Source organism: Charadrius vociferus, unplaced genomic scaffold (assembly GCF_000708025.1).
Source record: "Charadrius vociferus isolate BGI_N301 unplaced genomic scaffold, ASM70802v2 scaffold820, whole genome shotgun sequence".
Lineage (NCBI taxonomy): Eukaryota > Metazoa > Chordata > Aves > Charadriiformes > Charadriidae > Charadrius > Charadrius vociferus.
The window spans coordinates 125,062-149,001 of NW_009646233.1; the positions used below are offsets into that span (position 1 = coordinate 125,062).

Below are 23,940 nucleotides of genomic sequence, written 5' to 3' on the forward strand. Positions count from 1 at the left end.
CACGGATTCCCCGCCCGCTCCCCCCCCACACACACACCAGCTCGTAGTTGGCGGAAATACCCTAATTCTGCATTTTAGGAGTCGTTTACTCCGCAGGGAACGTGTTGGCCCCAACCCCGCGGTGACGGCAATTGGATTTTCTGCACCTCGGACGTGCGGCACCGGCATCAGGGGTCGGGCAAGGGGGGGCTCTGGAGGTGAAAGCATCCAGGGTGAGCCATTCGTATGCAATATCCACCTCTAGGGCTGTCACCGCACTGTATGAGAGCAACAGGACCTCCCATCCAAAAGTTCCCTCAAGCCAGCAAAGAAAAAGAAAGCCAATCTGTCAATCTGCTCCTCGAAGTATGGTGTGACTACTTATATGAACGTTCCCCCCCCCAAAAAAAAATAAACCCCAAAAACCAAACAAACAAAAATGTGAAACACTGACCATTCAAGCTTAGGAAAGTAATAAAAGGAAGGATAAAATAACGGATCCTCTGGAACAGTTTTCTTCGCTTTCTCAGTCACTATAACCAAGAAAAAGTACAAAGTGAAGAATTTCAAATGTTTGTTGGGTGCCGAAAGCTGAGAATGTTTTATCAACTTCAGACAACTCTACTGGAATGAAAATAAAAATATATGTGATAGATCAGGGTGGTGTCCAACTACCTGAAGTTTACATTTCACACAGCTTATTCTTCATTTTAATAAATGTTTACTGATGCTACTGAATCAATCAGTGGGCTCTAAGTGTTTAGTTCCCTGTCTTTAAAATGTAAAAGCTGTTTTTTTCTGAAGGTGGTTTTAAACAGGCTCTTCGTGGTTTACAGTATGATTTCCTGCTGTTCTATCAAGATTAATAAATGTGTGGAAACTGGGCGAAACTAGAAACTATACATTCCTTTTCAGTCCTTCACTCCTGTTGTATTTCCCAGCCATATCTATTGACAGTCTTAACATAATGAATAGGATTCACAAGCAGTTGCTGCGACTCTGAGAGTAATGCCAGAGCCTGGAATGAAGCCTTGCTTTTTTACCAGTAATTACATGCCTAAAAGCACTAAGTGCTTCAGTTTCAGTCATGCACACACTAGATTAATCATTAGAAGATATGTTTCTAAATACTTAATTGAATGGTGTCCTATACTGCATTGATAGTAGAGTTGTAAAATATTAATGTTGTGACATGAATGAGCACAAGAAGAGCTACAGCCTCCCCTGGTCAGACCAGATGTGGATAAGAGGACATTTCTCCAGGAATTTCTAAAATCATGAGGATGCCTAAAATGATGAGAAGGGAGGTGTCTAAATATTAGTCACATGTCTGCATCATTAGGTATTTAAATATATTAAGTATCTCACTCTAAGCAAAATGGACCTTACAATTCTCAACAGCATAATGCCTGAATGACTTTTGAAATCCTGACCTTAGTCTCTGGTTGTATCTATTTATATTTTAGAGAAACTGCACTGTGCTGCCTTGTCACGACAGAATACCTGGGCAAAGCACACTGTGGCTCCCCTATAGCATGTGAACTTGGTTTCTGTCTCGTGGACGATGAGCTGGACTGTGCTTGGGTCTTGCTCTGGTGTACAGTTAGGCTGTGGTGGAGGTACATATGCAGAGTGGAGAGCAACAAATCCTTTCTACCTTATGTCCTCTTATGCGAAATGGGGCTCATTTTACTTCCCAATAACTCAGTGTGCTTGCCAGGCTAATTAAATAAACTAAAATATACAGGATGATTCAGAGATATCTAAAAGAGGCAAGATCTGTCCATTCTAGATTCGTTTCAGCATTGCCACTACTAATTTTGAAATGAGAATGACCTGAGGTTTAGCAAGCATCATGTATATGGAAAGACTGAAAAAATTAGCCTAAGGATGAGAAGATTGGAGGAAGATGTTGATAACAGCCTTCAGCTACGTCAAAGCTGCTGAAGATAGATAATAATCTCTTATCCACATCCTCTGAGAACAGTATGTAAGTTACAGTAAGAGAAATTTAGGCCAAATAGGAAAAAATAAAAAGTACCTGTAAAGCATCTGTAAGGGTAAATAAAGCAGGAGTGAACAGCACCTCTGTCCCTGCAGGCTTTTTAAATACAAGTTGGACATATATTTGACAAGAACAGTTAAGGTCTGGAAAGTCTGATGGATCTTGCCTTAGAGCAAGGGATGGACCAGATGACCTGTCAAGGTTCTTTCCAGTCCTGTTTTCTATGATTATATTCAAAATGCTACTTGCACAGGCAGGATTATGGATCCTCTTTGATCTTCCTATGCCCTTCACCTCTTTAGCGATGGGTATAGACTCTCTTGCGAAGGTTGAGCTTCTCCCTGTGATTTGCTAGCCTTGCTGCATGCTGGTGAGTTTGTTGCTGATGGCAGCAAGAAGAAAACAATTAAAGAATAAAACAATGTCCATCTAGAGCAGAAATTCTGGGTGGGATCCATTTAACCTCTGAACGTGTCATGTACTTTTGTTCTATACTTGGCGGATAACTGCCTCTGATCTAGTCACGTTAGACTCTCTTTATAACTGCAGAAAAAAATAAATACTTTCAGGACAGAGATCATCTGACCTGTTTTAAACGTTTTCTTTGGGATGTGACAAATCAAGTCCCCAAGCTACCTCTTCTTGCCACCAACCATAAAGTTGGTTTAAATGACTGACCCTGTAACATACCATTATACAATTTCCACTCCCTTGGTGCTTCTGTCCCTGAAATCGCTCACTCCCTCTGCTCCCAAGTATCATAACCTTAGTTTAATTGTTCCTTTCTTATTTTTTTGATTGAAAGGGTCCCGTTGAGATTAATAATTTTTGTAGCTGTCATTGCCTGAAATTACATCATGCGACACTGCAACATACAGCAAACTGACCTTTCAGGTGGCATTGCTCCAGAATGGATTTAGGAGAGGAGCTAAATTTACCTTTTGGAGCTAAAGACCATGGACTTGGCTAGGTTGTGCAGAGCCTGTTCCATGGAAATTGTTTGAAAACTGTTCAGGTCAGAAGCTGTTCTGCTCATATGTCTCATGCTCTTTACTTTCCCTTGGCCTTTATGGCAAGCAACATTACCACGAACATGAAACGCCCGGTCTCTGTGCCTGGGCCAAATGTATGTGGGAAATGTTGCCCTTTTCCAACAATGGTAATTTTTTTTGGTCACATGCATAGAAGTCACTGTCTTAGACACCAAAGTATGCAGTGCACGTCTTGAAACTGTCTGCTGCGTCAGAGACATTGTGAGCAGCCAGCTCTTGGTTGCAAGGTGTGGAGAACATCTTCCCTTTTTCCCTCTGATAGTAAATGATGTTCGAGAAGGCAAAGCTTCCAAGAAGGCCCTGTGGTTGTCTGGCTTGCAGGGAAGGGAAATGCACTTTATTTTCCTGCTGCATTGGCAAGCTGGGTCCTGAGGACGTGAAGAGGGAGCAAGTCCCTCTTGCTGTGCTTGGGCAGTGAGAAGGGGAGACATCAGGGCTGCATGAAGCCAGTGATGTAGGGCTCATCCTTTCTGGAGGAGACACAAAGTGTCTGCTGATGCTTCATACATTTTAAAGCCTTTGGTTCTCACTTAATCGTGAAAATGGGGGGATGTTTCCCTTTTCTTTTTTTTATGACTGAAGATGTAAGCCTAAAGAGGGAAACTGTATGCTATTCAGTCTGTTCCACATACACAACCTTGGCCGCTCTTTTCTTTCTTCCTGCCCGGTCCATGCAACAGCATTTTTTTCTCCTTTTATTTTTCCTCTGTGTTTTTTTTTTTATTTTTTTTAAACTACCTCCCTATCACTGAAGTCCTACTGTCTGTATGATCTGTTTGGTCTCTGATTTCCATGTAAGAGGCACTTCTACTTTTGTCACTAAGTGACAAAACTCTTCAAATTAAAAGAGAGAAAAACATAAAATTCTCCGGATTCTTTCACTAATTCTCCAAAACAATTGATTTCCTATGACTGTAACCCTTGTGTTCCCTTTGTCTTTTGTGTCCAGCTGTGATGATTTCTGATCTTAGTGCTGTGAGCTGGAATCTGTACGACAAGAGGGTTAGGCCAGTCTGTTCTTGTAGCTGAACTGGAGAACTGCAAATCTGGACACTTGCATAATGCTCACCCTGCCCTCCTTCATCTGGGCTGCTCTGCCCAACTCTTCCCCCTGAACTTTATTAGTGCCACATGAAGGCAGCTCTAATTTTCAAAACTTATCCCAATTCCAGCCTCAGATGGGGGAATGTTGGCTGTCTCCTCTTTCCCAGCCAGGGTGTGGACCAGACAGTGTCCTAACTTCGTTGTTGTTCCTACTACATCCTTCAACTTTATGAGAGCGTTGCATGATTCATAGCATTTACTACTTTTGGATTCGGGGCTCTGGCTCACTGCGCAGGCAATGGGCAGAAACAGTCACAGTTCCAAAAGTAGGTAATTAAAAGGAGTGGCCTGAAATCAGCCCTGAGAATCAGAAAGAGTTGGAAATCTGGATATCTTGTCTAAGCTCGTTAGGGTACCTTTCTGGCTGGGGCACATTTAGTGTCATGCAAAGAAATTTCTCTCAAAGAAAGGTCTAGGCAGTTGTTTCCTACGGGTACCTTTATGGGACTGGAAGGATGCATTAGTTCAACAAATGCTTCTTCTCTCCTTTGTCTGGCTCTGTATCTACAGACTGGAAATGCTTCTCTTTTCCCCACAGATGCAGTTTTGCGTTTCTGAGTTGTGGTAGCCAAAGTACCAGTAGGGTAGCTGGAAGGGGAAAGCCCTAAAAGTGTTTCCTAAACAGCTCTTCTTTGTATGTAAATGGCACATCTTTCTCTGCTTTACATTTCCTTTCTTTCCTTTTTTCTTGGTCTCACCATGTGTTCAGCCTGGTTTCGCCCGAGGCCAGCAGACAGAAAGTCAGATGAGAAAAAATTGCTGCCCATTTCTTAGTGAACGGGAAGCTGCAGCATCAGTAACCTTCAGCAAGGAGAGGTAAAACAGTGGTGAGTGGAGACAGATTCGTGGTCTTCAGATATGGTCAGGAAGACAGCAGCCATAAAGCAGGTACATAGGTACTTACTGTGAAACACCGAAAAAAGATCTGGATCCAATAAAAAATTGTGTGTGTCATCTGGTCCGTGCCTTTCAAAAGCAGAATCCATCATGACAGCAGTAGGACAGTATCATTTTAATTGCTTTTATGTTACTATAGATGTCAACAGGGTTCAGGTTTATCTCCTTCCAGCAGCTGCCAGGTTGCCTAACTGGCCTGCTCCTCCTTCAGCCCGTACCCTTCCTTCTGGTGATGATCAGAACAGATTGGAGTGGGGTGGGGGGAGGAGAGGGGGCACCCAGCAGCACCTGGCTTTTCATTCCGCTGAATTGGTTGTTACTTTATGTTCTCAAATGTGTGATCTTTCTCAACGCTTCAACTTCTTTCCTTCCAAATTTCTGCAATGTTATAAACCGTGCAGTATCCCCTGGGGAGCACAAACCATGAATGCTCATACTGAGAGAAACCTCCTAAAGACGGACTTCGCCAGTGCTCCCTGAGAGCTGATTACCACAATGTCCCTCTTTGGATGCCAGAGATGTTGCAATAATGTTTTCCATTTGTAACACGCTGTTTCTAATGAATGGAACTTTTAAGGCTAGAATCTACCTATTTTATGGAGTCACTTGATATGTTGAAAGCCAATCAGACAACTAAATGACTGCTGGAATTCATGAAAGTATTTACAAGTTGCTTATGTATCCCCACCCCCAATTCTTATGTTTCATACTCCCATGTCTCTCACTTCTGCCTTACACTAGAGATGCGTAAATGAAAAAGGTACATCTTGGAGACTGTATTTTAACTTGTTGCTGACTCTCTATTTCTCTTTGCAACCATCTCACTCCGACTTGCAGCATCCTAGTTGCAGCCAAGGCTCAGAGGTGGGATATTAGAACAAACACAAACACAGGCATGAAAAATTAATTCCTTAAGATAACACTTACATACACAGCACTAGAAGCTCCCATAGTGATCAATTCCGCACACTTGTTTCTGAAGCAACGGTGCCCACCAACTGGTCGCTCTGGTTGTAGTCATACATACCCCCTAAAGACACCTCCATCTCTGCTCCCAGTTTTAGGGGCTTCATGAGGTTTTTGCACTAGTCTGCATCAGTAATTGCTTATTGCACGTATTGTTGTAGAGCTTTTGGTATTGTCCTGTTCCCATGCTTTCGAGGGCACAGCTGCTGAGTATTTTGGGGGCCCCTGTAACCACCGTGTTATCATTCACTCATACACACATCCATATTCAGAGTCGCTGGCAGTGCACTCTACACAGCAATGGTTTCTGAATGTCTACACATGTATGTATACATGCATACAAATACTTTTACAGTTACTTTTAATGATATCTATGTAATGATGGTCATATTAGTGGTAGTTATCAAATCTATTTTCTCAAATTCATGTAACTGTCTTCGGGTTGCAATTTTATTTTTTTTGCTAACTTTGTGTGTGGATTAATATCTGAAATACACCAGGTATTTCCAAAAGCTGCAAAATAAGAGGAGAAAGGTTAGAGGAAAGAGGACAATCCCACATAATAGATATATTTTAGTAGTTAATATTTACTGTAATATACGTAAACTCTGTTCCCTGATACCCTCTAGCCATCTATTGCCCTGTTGAGCTATTAATGTCAGTTTATGCTGACCCTCAACCTTAATCTCCTTGAGCTTCATCTATACTCTATTTTCCATGACCATGACTACTGATGTAGAGATTTCTGTGCTTACTGCTTAGGAGTGCTTAGTTTATTTAATTGACGTAAAGCCCTCACACCTTCTATGAAATGCAGGTAATTCCCTCATTCCCTTAGTCTCTGGTTTTCCATGCTGTGGGATTCTGGTCATTAATTGCTGCCTGTTCATGTGTGTATATGTATAGGCACTCATGCCCTTTTTCCAGGGCAGCTTTGACGGAAAAAAACAGGGATAGAAAAGCTCACTGCTGCAATCTGGCTCTAACACCACTGCAGCTGCTTCCACAGCAGCCCTCCAGTAGACATTTTTGGAGCCTTCTGTCGGTATAAGATAAGGATTTTTTTTAATCTCTCAAGATCATCATGTTACTTTTCACAAAATTTACAATGGCATCGTCTTTCTCTGGACTCATATAATTTGCAGACTGCTCAGCACCTAGGATTACAGAATCACAGAATCACAGAATGGTCAGGGTTGGAAGGGACCTCTGGAGATCATCTAGTCCAACCCCCCTGCCAGAGCAGGGTCACCTACAGCAGGTTGCACAGGACGGCGTCCAGGCAGGTTTTGAATGTCTCCAGAGTGGGAGACTCCACCACCTCTCTGGGCAGCCTGTTCCAGTGCTCCACTACCCTCAAGGTAAAGAAGTTCCTTCTCATGTTTAGATGGAACTTCCTATGTTCAAGTTTATGCCCATTACTCCTCGTCCTATCACTGGGCGCTACTGAAAAAAGACTGCTCCCATCCCCCTGGCATCCTCCCATTAAGTTTTTGTAAGTATAATGGATTACCCATTTAAATTCCCAGTGTGAGCCTAGGAATGGTCCCAGAGGGATGGTGTAGCAAGAAATCTGCAATTCTCAGGTATTATTTTGAGATAAGACAAGAAAAGGGTTGCTATATTCACCTACACTTTTATTCTTCAGAGGTGGTAGAGGCTTTAAAAAGTAATCTTTTAAATGTAAATTTACCAGGCATGTGGAGTCACAATTTTCAGAGTTGCCTTAGTGTTGTGATAGAAGAAGGTCTATTGAATGTTAATGGGCTTGTTTTCCTAAAATGTACCCTGAAAATACTACTCGTAAATTTTGAACAAGAACATCTGTTTTTTTCCTCCTGTATACAGTGTAGGATAGTTTATGATTTTCTTCAGTCTTAAATGGAATATAAGTTCTTCAACCTTGTAAGAGGAAATCAATCTGCATGTTTAAGTGTTTGTACTCAACATTTAGTAGTCAATGGAAAATAGAAAGACTTTTCTGTCTGGCAGAATCTGCTTTGCCCGGGCCCTTGGAGCTGCGGTGGGTGCTGTGCAGACTGTTATTCCATTTGTGTTGCTGCCATTTCGTGTCTTGCACCCTCTAATTTGCAAAAGGGGCTGGAAGCCATAACATCGTTTTGAAGTGGCTGCGATGGTTTCTCACCCCAGTGCGAGTATTTAAAAGTCGTTATGGCCATGTGTGAGAGAACTACGTATGTGCTCTGGCAGCCTGAGTGGGAAGCACGAGGGATTTTTCAGCACAGTCCTGACTAAATCAGTTTAGCTGCAGCGGGGGCAGAAGTTAGACGTGGTGCTTCAGATGTTTGCCCTTCTGTGAACTGTGACATCTGGCCAGCTGCAAAACCTCTGCGGTCTCCCCATGCTTGCCAGAGAACTGCCGTGGGTACCCACCTCAGACTGAAAAGATTTCCCTTACACCCTTGTCCTATATTCCAAGAAAATGATCGGTCATGCTGGCCACAGTACTCATCCATTGACCTGCAGATAGGAATCCCCAGTTTGTCCTGAAAAGACGCTGGCAAGCTTTTTGAGCTGGAAATCTCCGAGTCTGTTTAACTTCCTGGATTCCATCTTATTTTGGCCGTAATCCAAGGTCTGTTTTCAAGTTAAGCATTTCTATTTATAATGCTTACGGAAAAGCAGGATTTGTTTCTTGCATCGAAAGCTTTCAGAAAAAAACCTCTATTTTTTTTTTTTTTTTGTATTTTTTTTCTGTCCTGTGACTCACCAAGGGGGTTTGATGTTCCAGTTATTCAGAATTGCAGAAAACAAAATTATAGGCAACTGGATTTATAATGGGATTGAGCCTTTCCCCTGGGGGGTTCTGAATCAGCTACGTGGCTGCTGGAAGGGCTGTTTCGTGAGCAGTTGTTAACAATAGATGTCTGTGGCTACACCGTTATAGCCATTATACCAGTATGGCTGGCACCGTCTGCAGAGATAAGGTTCCTGTAGCTTACCACGTGCTTTCCCTCCTACATCTGATGCTATGCTTCAGCTGAAATACTATCTCCCTCCAAGCATGTGAACAGAAAGAGGCATATTTTGTTTTAAGAGTCAGTCGCCTAAATGTACCAGAAAACTTGTCTTGATCTTTCCACGACGCTAAGGAGCAGCAGGCTGCCCCATGCTGTGGCCCCTTGCCAGGGAAGTCAGAAGCAACATCTTCCTATCAGATCCCTCGCTGTATAGTGTAGAGTGTGAGACTTTTACCGTTTTACACAGAAATGACTTTATTTCTAAACCCGACTTTCTGAAAAACTCTGCTGTGAAACATCGAGGTTGTGTACAACAGTGTGTATTACACTTACTGCATTATTGTCCCCTGTGGTGGCAAAAGAAGGTTGACGTGGAAGCTCAGACTCCACCTTCTCACTGTTGGCATCTCCCTGCTAATTTATATATTCTTACACTCTGCTGCCATTGGCCTTGGTGTGATTTAATGCATGCTTGGCCCCAGGAGGAAAGACTTGAAGGTGAAGCTACAATATTTAGTTGGTATGTGATTGGACAAGTCATGGCCAAACACTTCAAACAAGGCCACTGTGAGAAATGTAAAATCACGTCTCTAATGACGGTTAGAAAGATGATAACAAATTGTGTAGTGTAACACATAGCTAGAAAATATGACCATGCACCCCCAGGAAAGAGAAATACTCCAAGGCCATGTTGAAAATCGTTCGTTTCGCTGGGGAAATAGGTGCTGGGCATGCCTCTCTCAGGTTAGATTACGACTTCTAGTCAGAAGAAATCTGAGGTTTCTACAGGAGAATGACTGTTTCTCAGGAAAATGAAAGTGAAGTTTTGAATTCAAGCGATCTCAGTTGTGATATTTGATAAACCAGCCTTTACTGGGTCAGCACATGGTTTCCGATCTGGCTGTAGCCAGATCTGATCCAGGATGCGTTGAGGGCCGATGATCTGGGGCTGGGTCAGGGTTTATATTTATTTTCCCTGAAATAAAGATCAGCATTGTGTATTGCGTGTGGCAGATGATTTACTGCACCCTATTTTACAATACAGCAACCCATAAGCAATCTCCAGTTTTTCAGTGAGGTATGTTATATTTATTCTTAATTTCTAAAGTATCTGTCAAAAAGATTGTTAAAAACCCTAAAGCCTGTAAGGCTGCTGGCAAAAATGGGACCTAGGAGGACATGGCATGCATGGTTTTCACTTGTAGTGAAATGATCGTATTGCTTTCAGTTGTTATAGCCAACTGTTGCTATAAAATGTAATGCTAGGCAATGCAGGCAGGGCTAAAGGTTGTTTATTTGAAATCAGATAACATTTGGAGCCTTGTGGGACATTGGAGAGGACAGCGGAGATCAGTGGTTATGCAGTGTCTCAAGCCCTAGGACACCAGAGGGGCAGTCCAGCCACATTGGAGCCCTGGAGCCCTTCTGCATCCCAAAAGATCTGCCCGCTGCACATCCGTGTACTACCCCCCCCTTTTGTGTTACCCTGTCACCATTTTATAGATTTTTTTTTTTTCCCTAGGAAGGCTGTCATGCCAGGGTGGACAATGGCTGGTTGCTTCTTAACACAGATTTTGGGAGTGCGGGTTCCCGGTGCCTATCATCAGACACATTTTCCTGGGAATTCTCTTCGGAATCACTCCAGCGCTGCTGCACTATCACACACCTGAGACTCCGAGGAGCTGGACAGCCCCAGCAGCCTGGGGAAGCAGCAGCCTCCGAAAGCCCTGCGTCCAGCAGCGCCACGTGTCCACCACGGATAAGCTGTCTGCATTTGTTTATTTAACTTTCTCTCACTGGACATTAAGAAGCCTTTAGTTTCCAGGAACAAGCCCTGTTCAGGAAACCTTTGCAGTGAGCCCTGCTTTGCATCAAAACTGACTACCCTATAGGTATTAAAGCTACTAATTTGTTACAGGTATTTATTTATACCAGTTTTTGGCTGATTTACATATCTTTTATTCTGAGTGGGTCAAGTTTTGCCTTGTTCAAGGCTGTAGCACGAACCTCTCCTTGCACTGCTCCGTGATGACCTTGTCTCCCTTTTTTCTTTTTGCCGCTCAGCTATAAAGTAAATTCACAAAACATCTATTTGTTTCAGAAATAAATTCTCTTTATTTTAAAATTCAGACACATGTGCTTTATACCAAAACAGACGCCAAAGGAGACTTGGTATTCATCTCTGGTTTTAAGTAAAACTGTGGCTTTCAGGGCTATATAACCAGATACAGTGATTTTAATGAATCTTTATAACTTTACGTCTCCCTGCCAATACTCAAGATAGTTTTGCAGGCACTTCAGTGATCTTTCTGACAATGGCCTCTCACAATAGAATCTAAGAAACCTCAGAAATTTCCAGGGGTTAAGAAAAATAAAGAGAAAGAAGGAAGAAGCAAAGATGGGGTCTTTACAGTGTCATGTTAAATACTGCCACCTCTCTAGCAGTTCTCTGCCACGTGTATTTCTTCTCCCTGGTCTTCACACCACCTCCATTTCCAAGAGCTCTCCCATCGCCACAGCATTGATTGCCTTCCTAAAGTTCCTCAGTTGCCAACCTCCACTTTGTAATAAGACCTGTATAATTTTCAGAGATTCTTGAATACGAAGAGTTTTTAGTAAGAGTCATTAAGTCCTGATTTCACAGGAACACTGTTTTTTGGGCAAATGCTTCAATTATTTTTCTTAAGTCTTCCTGCAGCACATGGTGGCACATGGAGCCATGCTTACAGTAGCCTTCTGTTATCCACTTCTTTCTCTGCTACTGTGTGGTCCTTCCAGCAGCAAGTGCAAACAGCTAGTGACAGCCTTCGTCAGAAACGGGTAGTCACCTCCCAGTTCAGCAGATCCGTATACGTATTTGTTCTGGTGACCTTTGTGTTCAGGCTCTCCTTAGAATCTGTCACCTTTCCACTAGAAAAAATACTGCTTCTCCACTGAGATACCAGGAACCAAGGACTTACTGTGACAATTTTCACTCTGATTTTCTTTAACGATTCATTTTTCATCAATTTTCTTTAAAAAACAAGAAAAAAAATCCCCTACCTACAAAACCCAGATCCAAATTCAGAACAAAAAAAAAGCCTGAGGGTTCACAGTATTGGTTTGGACCATAACCTACTTAGAAATTATTTGCAGAGGATTATTTGATTCAGGTTAGAACTTCAAATGATGCTGTAATCAGGGATCTGAGATTTTAATCTCGGTACCTCTCTGCTTAATAGAAATCATACCCTTATCATGAGCCAGACTTGCCACCCAAGACATTGATGCTAATTTAAAAATTTCAAAATAAATTCAAGTATTACTTATTGTTACCTTCTTAAGTCAAATACTTTCAGCCTATAGTTTATAACGAGGAGAACGTACCTTCCATTTTCCTTCCTCACCCACCTTGTTTTAAGGAAAGTTTTTCTCAATTTTTTTCCTCATTTGTTTTACGTTTCCCTTTCAAAAAAACAATGCTTAATGTTAAACTGGAAATGTTGCATATTACTTGCAAGTATACTGGACCACAGGAATGTAAAAATAACATCCTATGTAAAGGTAGGAAAAAAGTACAAAAGCTGGTATCTCTGGAATGAGGTGGAATGGTGTTTGTGTCTGTTTCTGACACAAAATATTTTAACTGGTGCAGCTGCAAAAATATAGAGCGAGCTGTGGCGACACAAGTTAAGTGTTAACACAAGTTAAATCCATTCTGATAATGGTCTAGGCCTAAGAAAGTAAATTCGTTTTCCTGAAAACAAGAAAATAAAGCTTCTGTTTATTATTCTTTAAACTCTGAGGGAAATCTATCCAAAACTTCTGCCATCCTAATGTGACAAAACTTCTAACTCAAACATGTTTGACATGTTTTTGCATCCGCTACCCTGCTCTAGTTACCATTGGCCCCCTGTCCAAAGCGCTGGAGAACGGGTCTTTGGGACTGAATCTGCAGAGAAGAGGATGCCCATTTGCTTAAATGAGCCGATAAGAAAGCACATATTCAGTTTATGTCTTCAGTCTTGGTCCTCTTCTGAGCTGAGGCTGTACTTAGCAAAGATGGCTCTAGACAGCTGGGTGCGATGCCCTTCCTGCTCTTGGAAGAGTTGCCCAGGGAGGTGGAGAACATGGGTTTGAATCCACTCAAGCTGAGAAGGGAACTGCGCACGGGTTTCCCTCCTTCTGCGGAAGAGCTCTGACTCCTGAGGTATTGAAGACGAAAGGAGGAAGAGGCATGTAGGGAACCTTACTGTTGAAGAGTGGTTAGGCACTTTCAGGAATACGAAGCATGTGACAGAGGCTTTCAGGACTGCCAGCCTGCGTTTAGCTGCCTAAATCCCATTCAGGTCTCTTTTTGGGTATGATGCATCTTTCTCTTTGGGCCTCAGTCTTTCTGTATCTCCAAGAGCAGTTACAGTGAGAGAATAAAGCCTGCAAAACACTGATCTATGGTGATAACCTGGGCTGTCCAAGGTAACTCCTAATGAAATATGGTTCAGGGTCTGTTTCACGGCTTCCCTGGGGCTTACAGTAGCAACAGCATCACCTTAAATAGGGATAGTACTGAAAATGTCCTTGAAAATGTAGAAGGTAACTTGAGGTGAGTTATTACTAGCACATTTCTCTTGAAGGCTTTGTGCAGTGCATGGAAAAAGCCAACAGCGCTTTGCAAAAGGTAGTGGTGGTCAGAAGATTTAGAGAGAAGGAGGCATTGGTCGCCTGGTCCAGCTGGACTAGAGCAACAAGCAAAACACAAGTCTACGCGGGAGTCTGCTTTAATCCATCATTCTATTTTATGAAGCATCACACAGCATTTTCACCAATTAGCATTTGATAGCAGTTTAGCCACAGGGTTATTTAAGGAAAAAGCCGACAACCTATTTCATAGTCACTGACTCCTCGTTTGGCAGCAGTTCTCTTGGAGGGCTTGGGTAGTACCCGGCAGTTGCTGAGCTATTTGAAAATCGTGTAAATCTATAATCCAGTGGTAAATCTGAAAGACAGAAACATACCACATCTGATTAGCAACGCAGCCTGTATCACATAAAAAAATAAGGCCGTGGTGAATAGCTGTACTCCTTAAGCCCTTGAGCTGTTTGCTCACCAGCATTAAAACTCAATCAGATTGCATGATTACATATTTATTTGACATCTTCAGCTGTCCAAGGGATTGACTTTCAGAGCTTACTCAACTGCAGTAAAGGATATTCAGTTCCTTGATTGCTGAAATAATACCAGTCATAGAAAATGATTTAACTAATGCTTAAAAATGAAACAAAAGTCTTCATTGGGCCTAGATGGAATTTTCCCACTAGAACGCTTTCAAGTTCATTCTTCAGTTTGTCACCTTCCTCTTATATCTCAGCAATCTACTCATAAGAGGGCTATGTTTAAAACAAAGAAGTCCATTTGTGGGTTTTTTTTCATGGCTATTATAGCAAGATTCCCCAAAGGCACCCGCTCTTAGACCTTCTTGCAGTCCAGTGTTCACAACATCATTCTGTACCAAGTGTTCTTAGAAATCTGCACTTGTAACTTGGCGTACTCATCGCTTCCAGTCTGTAAAGAACACTGAACGCATTAAAATAGTTCTGAACAGTCAAAGCTTTCTTTTCTCTAGCTTTTTAAAAAAAGTCTTTACTGCCAGCAGTGACCCGCCCACCCTCACAGCCAGAAAACGGATACTTCCCATGCTCACCTCAAGTACTCAAAGTTCAAGAAACTAAATTAAAAAAACACACAAATAAAAATTCATTCAAGAAACAATTATCCTTCCAATAAATTAAAAAAAAAAAGCAACAAAAAGGGTTAGCTCCTTCCCAAGTTGACTGTTTAGAACCAAAGCAAAAAATAAAAATATTACTCAGCTCATCTGAACAGTAAGTAACTAATGACAACTTTTTTTTTTTTTTAATTTGGAGTAAATTTGGGGTGATGATCTCCTGTCACTATATGCTACAATATTTTTTTTTGGTGCTCAGCACCTTTTGTGAAACCGAAAAACACAATCGTAGCAGTTTCGGCACAAACAACAGGAAGTTCAGGTCCGTGTCACAGGCCATTCACGGGCAGGCACCAGGACACCATCCAGGTCCGCAGCTTAAAAACTCTATTAAACATAGGTAAAGCAAGCAAATTAATTTTTAAATCCTGAAAAATCTGATAGAGGCTGGAATAAAGTAGGAATGGGAGGAGACTTGGTTGGAAGTGAATTATGCTTTACGAAGCGGGTTACTTCAGCTTGTCAAAGAAGTACATTTACTCATTTTGTCTGAGTCAGGGGAATCTCTGGAGCCCGTTCTGAGCACAGCAGAACAGGCAGATGTTTTTCTAGTCTGCGGAGGGCCCAATGGATTTACTGGCTGCTGAGTCTATTTATGACAGCTCTGTATAAAACAAAGGTTTCCAAAATAACAAATATTACTAAAGAAGAAAGCAAATAATTCTGAGTATCTTTATGAGCTATAAAAATTAAATGCCATATAGTTACTTTTATATAAAAGCTTTCACTAGCTTTTTAGTCTAGCAGTCCGGAGCATCCCAAGAGTAGTTTAACCAAAGAGCAGTACAAATGGGGCAGACTTGCTGCAGAGTTGCTTATGCTGAAGAAAAGAACCAGTGGGATCAAAATGGTAATTTTGTTGATATTTCCCAGTAAAGTGGCTTTACACAATCAGCTTAAACACCAAACCGATTCTATATACAATGCACAAGACTCCTAAAGAGAATAATCGTTTTTTTACATATTCAAAGCCCAATCCATCCATTTAAATATTGGTTTCGTCTGAGCAAGCTGACTTTGGAAGATGATCAGAAGGTATCCATATGTTAAAATGTTGCATGAAGTTGCATGAAGCAGATACTATTCTTCATCCATTAAGCAGATTTTATGTATCACAAACATAGTAAAAATCTTCCTCTGTTTCCAGGTGGTTTTTTTCCTCAATGATTTCATTTCCTACATCTGCTTTCCCTGGAATATGCAACATTTTATATTATTGCTTTATTTGTGTGATACATTTATGAGAAAGCTCCGGACTGATCCAGAAAGGCATACTTGGAATCTTGTTGGCTATGAATAAATACACGGTGAGGAAGAAGGGCAAGTGTATAAGGAAAGAAGAATGAAGATTTTTTCTTGGGGGAATGCAAAATCTATGAAAAAATGGAAATCCAGAAAATGTGATAGGTGAAAACTATTCATTTAAACTAAGTTCATGTAAACTAAGCTCTTTGAAAACTTTGCGACTTAAAATAAACTGCAGTTGCCCTGGATTGCAAAGGTGTCATGTCAACTGTACACCAAAGCTCAGTCCAACTTCTTTTGCTGTAAATGGCAATAGTATCACTCGGTCCAGCAATCCTGACTCATTAACAAAGAACATCAATACAGGTCTGGAGTCTGCCTCCCAGACACAGCAGCCGTTCATTTCATATCTGGTCTTGTTCCATATTATCACTGATGACACAGAGAAGACATAAATAGCTCCATTTCGCTAAACTGAAATGCTTGCACAGGCCACAGCTTGATGCAAAAGCATGCAAAAAATAAGATACAGTATTTGATAATAAAGCCAGTCCCAGGAAAAAAAAAAAAAAAAGTTGCTTATTTCCAAGTTGTTAGTTTTCCTAGTGTTTTTGCCAGTAAATTTCTCCAGGTTCTGCTACTGTGCATGCTCACAGCTGCTGCTGTCGTGGCAGCCCTGTGCACCTCAGCACCCGCTTCTCGCCTAACCCCGATGGAGAGTCATAAATTAGGCAGGGGGCAGATACCCAGTCCTCTCTGACATATAATTTGGCAGCGAGGCTCTAATCAGTCCTAACCTACGCTGATAGTGAATTCAGCACAAAACTCATCCAATATCTCACTGTCCTAAAAAACCTCAAAACCCTGAACAAACGAAGCAGCTTGAGACTGGAAGAACGAACTAGAGCTGGCTCTACCCAATTGCTTGAGGACCACAATCCCAGAAATTTTCTATCATACTTAGGTAATTCCACTCAGACTCTTTTTTTTTTTCCCTAAGAAAAATAGGATATTCACTTTTTGAGCCAAAGACTCCTAAAAGTCAGACATGGAGGGTCTCAAGGTCTATGTCCCTTTCTAGATCGACAGAAATGCCAGTTATTGGATCCCCCCCCCCCCCTCCCTTGAATTTCTGTATCACTCCTTTCTTTGCTCCCACACCAGTGCCTGAGTGCAAGTGAGTGATGAAAACCAGTTTCCTTTGCAGTGACCATTCAGCGCTACGAGCGTTTCCCAATGGCTTGGGCAGACCTTATGGGTTATAGCCCTTCGCCTGAGCTCAGAAGCAGGACTCCTGCCCTACCTCACTTGCAGGACTCCAGCAGCCCTGGTGTAAGTAAGATGGCAATGATGATGTTTGAACAGTAACCACTGTCAGTTACTGTGTTCCAGGTATCCAGATCCAGGTCTTAAGTGCCATTAATTACACCATTGTGACCTGATGCTTATGTATACCCACATCCACACATGTATTTAGGTGCTACGGACAGATTTATTTCATAGTTATTAAGCTGACAACATATCAGTGTCTGTGTGCTGTTCAGTTAGCGTAAGCAAACTAAATGAAAGCCACAAGTTTTTATCAGAAGAAAAATTAGAGTTCCAGCCACAAGGAAGCAAAAGGAAACCACAAGAAGAAGGGAAAATGTAATATTCTCGATGAGTGATCAGGAAAATATTTGAGTAACTGAATGGAAGACAATTATAATCTAATACAGACACAGGCCTGCTTGATAAACTCAATAGTCATGTCTAATCCTTTTTTGAGATTTCCTTGAACAAACCAATACATTAAACAAATATAATCTTAACTAAGCTCTTTAGATGGAAGGCTTTTTTTTTTTTTTAATTAAAAGCACAGTCCAAGACGGAAACCAATTCCTCCCAAAATACACAGCAGAAATGTCAGGAATCATTTTGCTGCATTGACCAGCAAAAGGAAAGCCAACATTTTTTAATCGTGACACCACAGCAGCATGCCCGTGACGAGAGTGAAGCCCTGCAGAGAGCAGAACTCCCCTCCCCTTTCCGAGCTCTGCTCCTGGCCAGTCCGCAGGGCTGGAGCCAGGCGCTGCAGAAACCTCCTAGTCAACGGCGGGGTTGTCTTCTTACATGCATCCAAATACATCCTCCTGATTATCAATCACCAAGGAAAAAGCACAGGGAGGAAAACTAGAACCTCATTAGCGATACCCAACTTTTAACTTGAAAAATCTTTGAACTGCTTAATTGTGGTGTAACTCAGAAGGCACAGACAGAGCTCTATCTTACGGCTCAGCACCCAGGTGGAACAACTATAGGGGCAGATCATCAGCCAGTATTATTTTTTTTTTTTTTGCTTTTACAGGAATTCCAGTAATTTATACTGGCTTACAAACTTTGCCATAAAAGTTTGCTTGTAGTTCAAAGTTGCCGTTGAAGAAAAAGGGAAAAAAAATTCTAATTGTAAGTTTCTACCAATAATTTCTTAACAGTGGAGTAAGCACAACTGCTGCAGGAGAGCCCACCAGTTTGGCTGTGCTGTCGAGTGATCTACTCTGTGACTTGCCAATCTACAGGCAGATTATAACAGATGATGTTATTCTGAAATACTAAATGTTATTCTCTCCTGACCCATTTCTGTTTTATAACAATCAAAGCAGCGCTTGCAGCAAGAGCTCAGAATATGAGGGAGCATACTGTTGGCAAAAAGCAAAAACCCCAAGGTCACAAGTCGATTTATCTGATAGCTGTTATTTTTAGCAAAACTTCTGAGGCTGATTTTCCTAAACAGGAGGTCAGATGTTTGCTGTACGAAAACAAAGCTCCCGAAATAGTGAAGTCAGCACAAGGAAAGTGTTCTTTCTATAAACTACATGAAAATCATTGCTGCTGTCTGCACGCTGCGCGACTCAAAAGTTAAGAGGGGAGGAGGAGGAGGGAGGGTACCTGTGCGGTGTCCTATGGGAAAGGGGGGGAAGCACAGGTATGCTCCATAGAAGGGAGTTGCGAAAACTTTGGAGTTTGAGGGTAGCTGGCACTTGCAAAGTGCCACGTGAGCCAGGGCAATTTACTCCTGGGCACCCAGTAATAGACTCAAACCAGCCTCAGTGAAGGTGCAGGTTTGCTGCTTTAATTGCACCTACCTAAGAGCTTTTGCCAACACAGGTGTATTGGTCGGAGATCACGCCTGTGGCTCTGCCAGCAGACATCCATAGCTTGGCCTGAGGAAGAGCTTCACTGCCAGTGTCCTTGTTTTTTTTACTGGTTACGCTTCTGCTGTATCTAACGTGGAAGAGGGTGACATTGGAGAAAACCCAAGTGGCAAACTGCAGGGAGATGTGGAGCAGCAGCTTCACTATCAGAGTTTTGCAGAGGGATGAGTGCCCGGGGGATGGAAAGACCATCCCACCGTGGCTGTTGCGACTGCCCGTGGCACGCAGTTTCACCCCAACTATCTTGGGAGTAACAAGACCCAACTTTGGGTCTACCCTAAGGCCAAGGGACTGCTGACGCCGTCTTGAACAAAACAGCTGTGCACAAGGCGTGTGCTAAACTCGCATCTGAGCCTGACAGAGTCTGCAGCGAAGGAAAGCCTTAGAAATTCCTTTGCTGTTTTGTGTTTATGTGGGAAAACTCATCATTTGTATGTGAGGGAATTTTCTCTCATTTTTGTTTTTGTTTAAATGGTGATTTTTGGAGATCCTTTGAGAAAATAGCCCTGTGTGGTTCTTGCTTGAGCTGGAACTGATCAAAATAAAATATTGGACTATAATATTTTAAAATATTTAGATGAAGACTTAATAAAAAAAAAATCCTAAGAGAATGCCAAGATCCTACTAGCAGGTGTTAGTCCTTCAGGGACCTGTTAATTAATTTCTGTCTGAATGACTCATCTGGGATCTCAGGGTGGTGGGAAGGGCTTCTGAAGTAAGTTGAAGAAGTTAGCCTGAAAACAAGCGCTCGTTTGAGATAACAGGCATTTCTGATTGATTAAGAAAAAGAAACAAGATGGATTTTGAGACCGTGAAGGAGCTATACGAAGCTAAATGCAGTGATGATACGCCCCTTTACTTTCATTTTGAGGTAAACTCAACCAAGATCAACCTTACTCTTCAAACTTGGGTTACTGTTGTCATGTTCCCCTCTCTTGTAAAACAAATGCTTTCTTTCCTTTTCCCTATTTTTTTCCTCTGGATGGGTGACAAACATTGCTTACCTTAAGGTAAAAAGCCACACACAGACACACATTAAACTTTTTAAGCAGTGAAGACAAAGCCTCCATTGTTTTGTGTGTGTGTGTGTTACCATCTTAATCCAGAGGGAATATGTTGGGCACCAATCCAGAGTACATAAATGCTTCCAGGGACTTTTTCTTGTACACGTGAGGTTGCAGGTTATGTAAAATTCCAACCTGGTCAAAGAAATATTTCCAATACCTGGCGACTTACCTCTTTTTACTGTTTTTCACACTGAAAAATTATCAACACTTTTCATTACCACCAGTGTTTTTAAAGAAGCAATCTAAACCCACCCCATAAGCCTGTGATCTAGTCAAAACCCAATTATAGCTTTAATTACAGCCTGCAAATGAAATTATGCTGCCTGAGTTGAAGGATAACTTTAAAGCAGAAATGACTGAGTGGTTCCCTCTTTCTTAATGAGTTGCTCATGAGTTCTCCCTTTAATCTTTTAGAGGTGGCTGTACTTCGACATCTCAGAGAGCAGAGTAATGATGGCAGGAGCATTTCTGTCAGTTATTGGCTAGGAAGTAATCTTTTGGGTTCTGCATGATTTGACACGGCCTTCAGGGGCACAAGTCAATACACCTTTCTGGAGGAGGAGGGAAAGGCTGAACAAATTGTACTACAGTGAAAGCTGTCCTCTTTATGTTGAAAATACGAAGCAGACCCTTTGGGAAATAACGGGGTCCCGCAGACTTTTTGCAAACTAGTTCTGATTTACTAAATAATAATTTGTTACGGTTGAAATGCAGTTTATTGTCAGTTTCAGTTGTATTTTGGAGCTGAAAAAATAAATGCATTATATTAGTCCATTGTTTTGAGTATGTTTTTCTTTCTCTTAAATGAAGAACACTATAACTAGTTTCCTGGAACAGATGAATCAGATTTACGTTATCTGATTTACACATAGAGCAAGATGCTGTTAATATATTCAGAACAAGTATCTTCTCTCTAGCCAATTATCTTTGCTACCTGTTTTTTTTTTCACTTGCATCAAAATTTCAGAACCAGAAAACCTCAGAAATCTTGCCATTGTATATGTATACCAATTTTTCACCAAACATAAAAATAGGTTTCTTGCAGAAAAAGTATCATGATACAAATGACTTCTTTGGCTTTTTAGTAGCAACTACTATTTATAACAGCTAAGCACCAAAGCACTTTAAATTGTCAAAGCAATCTGATCAACTTTGTCTTCAGATGATATTGTATAGATACATTCTTACACTGAAGCTGGTAAGTAAAAGCATGGTTCTAAGGTAAGGCATTAAATATAAAACATTACTGCCAATTAACAAGTAATGTATCATATAGATAGTTCTATATGTTTAAGCAAATTATATGCTATTATTGTATTATTTGAATAAGTAATTATCACTCAAGTTACAGGAAAGACTAATTTTTTTTTAATAGGAGCAGGATTTTACTTTGTATGATGTCATGTCAATGAAAAAACATAGAAATATGGGGGATTTTTTGTTTCACTTCAGCAATAATTAGGAATTATACTGTTCAGGACACAGAAGTGAGTATACGGCTACATGCTTAATGAAATTCATGACTTCCATGGTAGTAGCTGATTCTTCAAGGGCATTTTCCTTGAAAATACATGTCGAAGACAGAGTGTGAGGTTTGCAATTTGTAGTTGATCTGTGACGGGCAGACCTGTGCATCGGCGACCCAGGCGTTGCCAGTTCTGGTGCCCTAGTCGCAGCTGCCTTGGGCTTTCCATTGTGCAGATAATTTGCAACTCTAAGCAGAAACATGAACTTCTTTGCCATGGTTCACTGGCAATTTTATCATTATATTTATACAGCAAGCAGGCTGACGACTCAAACTCCCACAGAAAGTGGCAGGGTACAGATCTGTAGGCGTCTTTAAAGAGACGGCTTTGGTAAATTATAATGGAGATTTTTCTCTTGTACTAGTTAACTGAAATAACAATAAGGCATGAAGAAAAACTTATGCACCCATATGGGCAAAGCATGATAAGATTTCATACAGCACTCAAGATTTAAAAAAATGTATTATCCTCATGCATGACACAAGCTTGGTTATCAAATCTCCAAAGTGTGAAAGGAACTCTGTCTCCATAAAACATTTACATTTGCACTAACTCTTCTCTGAAATGCCACTCTCCAGTGCTGCAACATTGCTCAATCTATCTCCTGTTCTTGCTTGCAGTAATTTTTAATCCTGCAACAAATGCCACCATTCAGAGGTTATGAGACAAGTTCAGGAGGTGAGGTTAATAAACAGGAAATTTTAAAAAAAGTTTTGTTTGGGTTCTCTGTATTAGGATTTCGAGCCCACTTTCTTAAGCTTTTCTTTGCAATGAAGAACAAAACTTACCAAAATTTCCCCATAAGCTCTAAAACTCCACAGTCACTCATCACGGAATTTTTTGAAGAAGGACTTTTATAAAAATACCAACCAAAATGAGATTCAAAGGAAAAGCATTAGCTTGAAATATGCATACCATTTTGGGGATCAAAGAATTGTTAATCAAATATCCATCTGAAATGGTGGCACTGGTGTCGTGGTTTGGGCCGGACTGGCCACTGAGATGAACGACAGATGCTTAGTGACTTTTTCCTACAATAACTTGCTTAGTAAATATGATAATATTTATATTTGATCTTCTTTGTAAATCAGAGAGATCTGTAATTATTGTTGGAATACCTATGTGATACAGGACGTAATTATTTACATGGGTATCTGGAAATTTGATCACATGGCCACAGAGTAGCAGTCACCCGCTCCCTGAAGGTAAAGTTCAGATTGTTCAGGTACGATAGATAAGACCATCTGCCTCTACTTGGCTCATACCAAACTTTCTGAGGAGGAGGAGGATGTATTATAAACTGTGGTTTATGCAAAACGCCCTTTTTCAGGCAGATCCTACGCCTTTTAATTTCCATGTGTGAGCTTGAACATTCCCACGGTAATGGATCCTGGTTTGGAAAATCTGGCTGACGGTATTGTGCTTGAAAATGGCCAAAATCTGTAACGGAGCTGTAAATGAGGAGAGATTCAATAGCAGAAAAGTGAAGAAACAGATGGATTTGTGCATGAGGCATGTAGAACAGGAGTAGGGGCATTGGCTTCTACTATTTTATTAACCATGTACTGTCAATATAATCACGAGCTCATCAGCTTTCCAATTCTTGAGAAAAACTTCCCCGCTTACTGAAAGTGGGTAAGGAGAATAAGCCCATAAAAGACCTATGAAATGCTTAGAAAACTTTCAACTTAACTCATCTTGTCTCAAATTACAAAGATATAACCATAATGCTGCTCTTCAGGTAAACCTTTTTCATGTTGTCTTAACATCAAGGTGAGAACTTGACGTTGAATGAAGAATTTTATTTGACCTTTATCTGATTTCCATTCCAAACTGAGGGAAGTACACAGAAGGTATTCTAGAAGATCTTTCTGTCCTTTTGGCAATTTCAACAATAAACAAAATGTCCTTTTTCACGCACAAGGAAAATCACAGAATCATAGAATGGTTTAGGTTGGAAAGGACCTTAAAGATCGAGTTCCAACCCCCCTGCCATAGGCAGGGACACCTCCCACTAGACCAGGTTGCCCAGGGCCACATCCAGCCAGGCCTTGAACACCTCCGGGGTGGGGCTTCAACAACCTCTCTGGACAACCTCTTCCAGTGCCTTACCACCCTCAAGTGAAAAATTTCTTCCTAATGTTTAATCTAAACCTGCCC

The 23,940-nt window shown here is 41.2% G+C and overlaps 1 protein-coding gene across 1 annotated transcript in view; it reads right to left on the bottom strand.

The window, feature by feature from the left end:
• Positions 1 to 13,843: 13,843 nt before the first annotated feature.
• Positions 13,844 to 23,940, bottom strand: part of LOC104283250 (5'-nucleotidase domain-containing protein 1-like) — a gene marked incomplete at its 5' end in the record, with an annotated part of 49,942 nt that continues 39,845 nt past the window's right edge. Inside the window, one exon of the mRNA XM_009881441.1 lies at positions 13,844 to 13,959. Coding sequence (XP_009879743.1) covers positions 13,844 to 13,959 — 116 coding nt within the window. The remainder of the gene's footprint in view (positions 13,960 to 23,940) is intronic.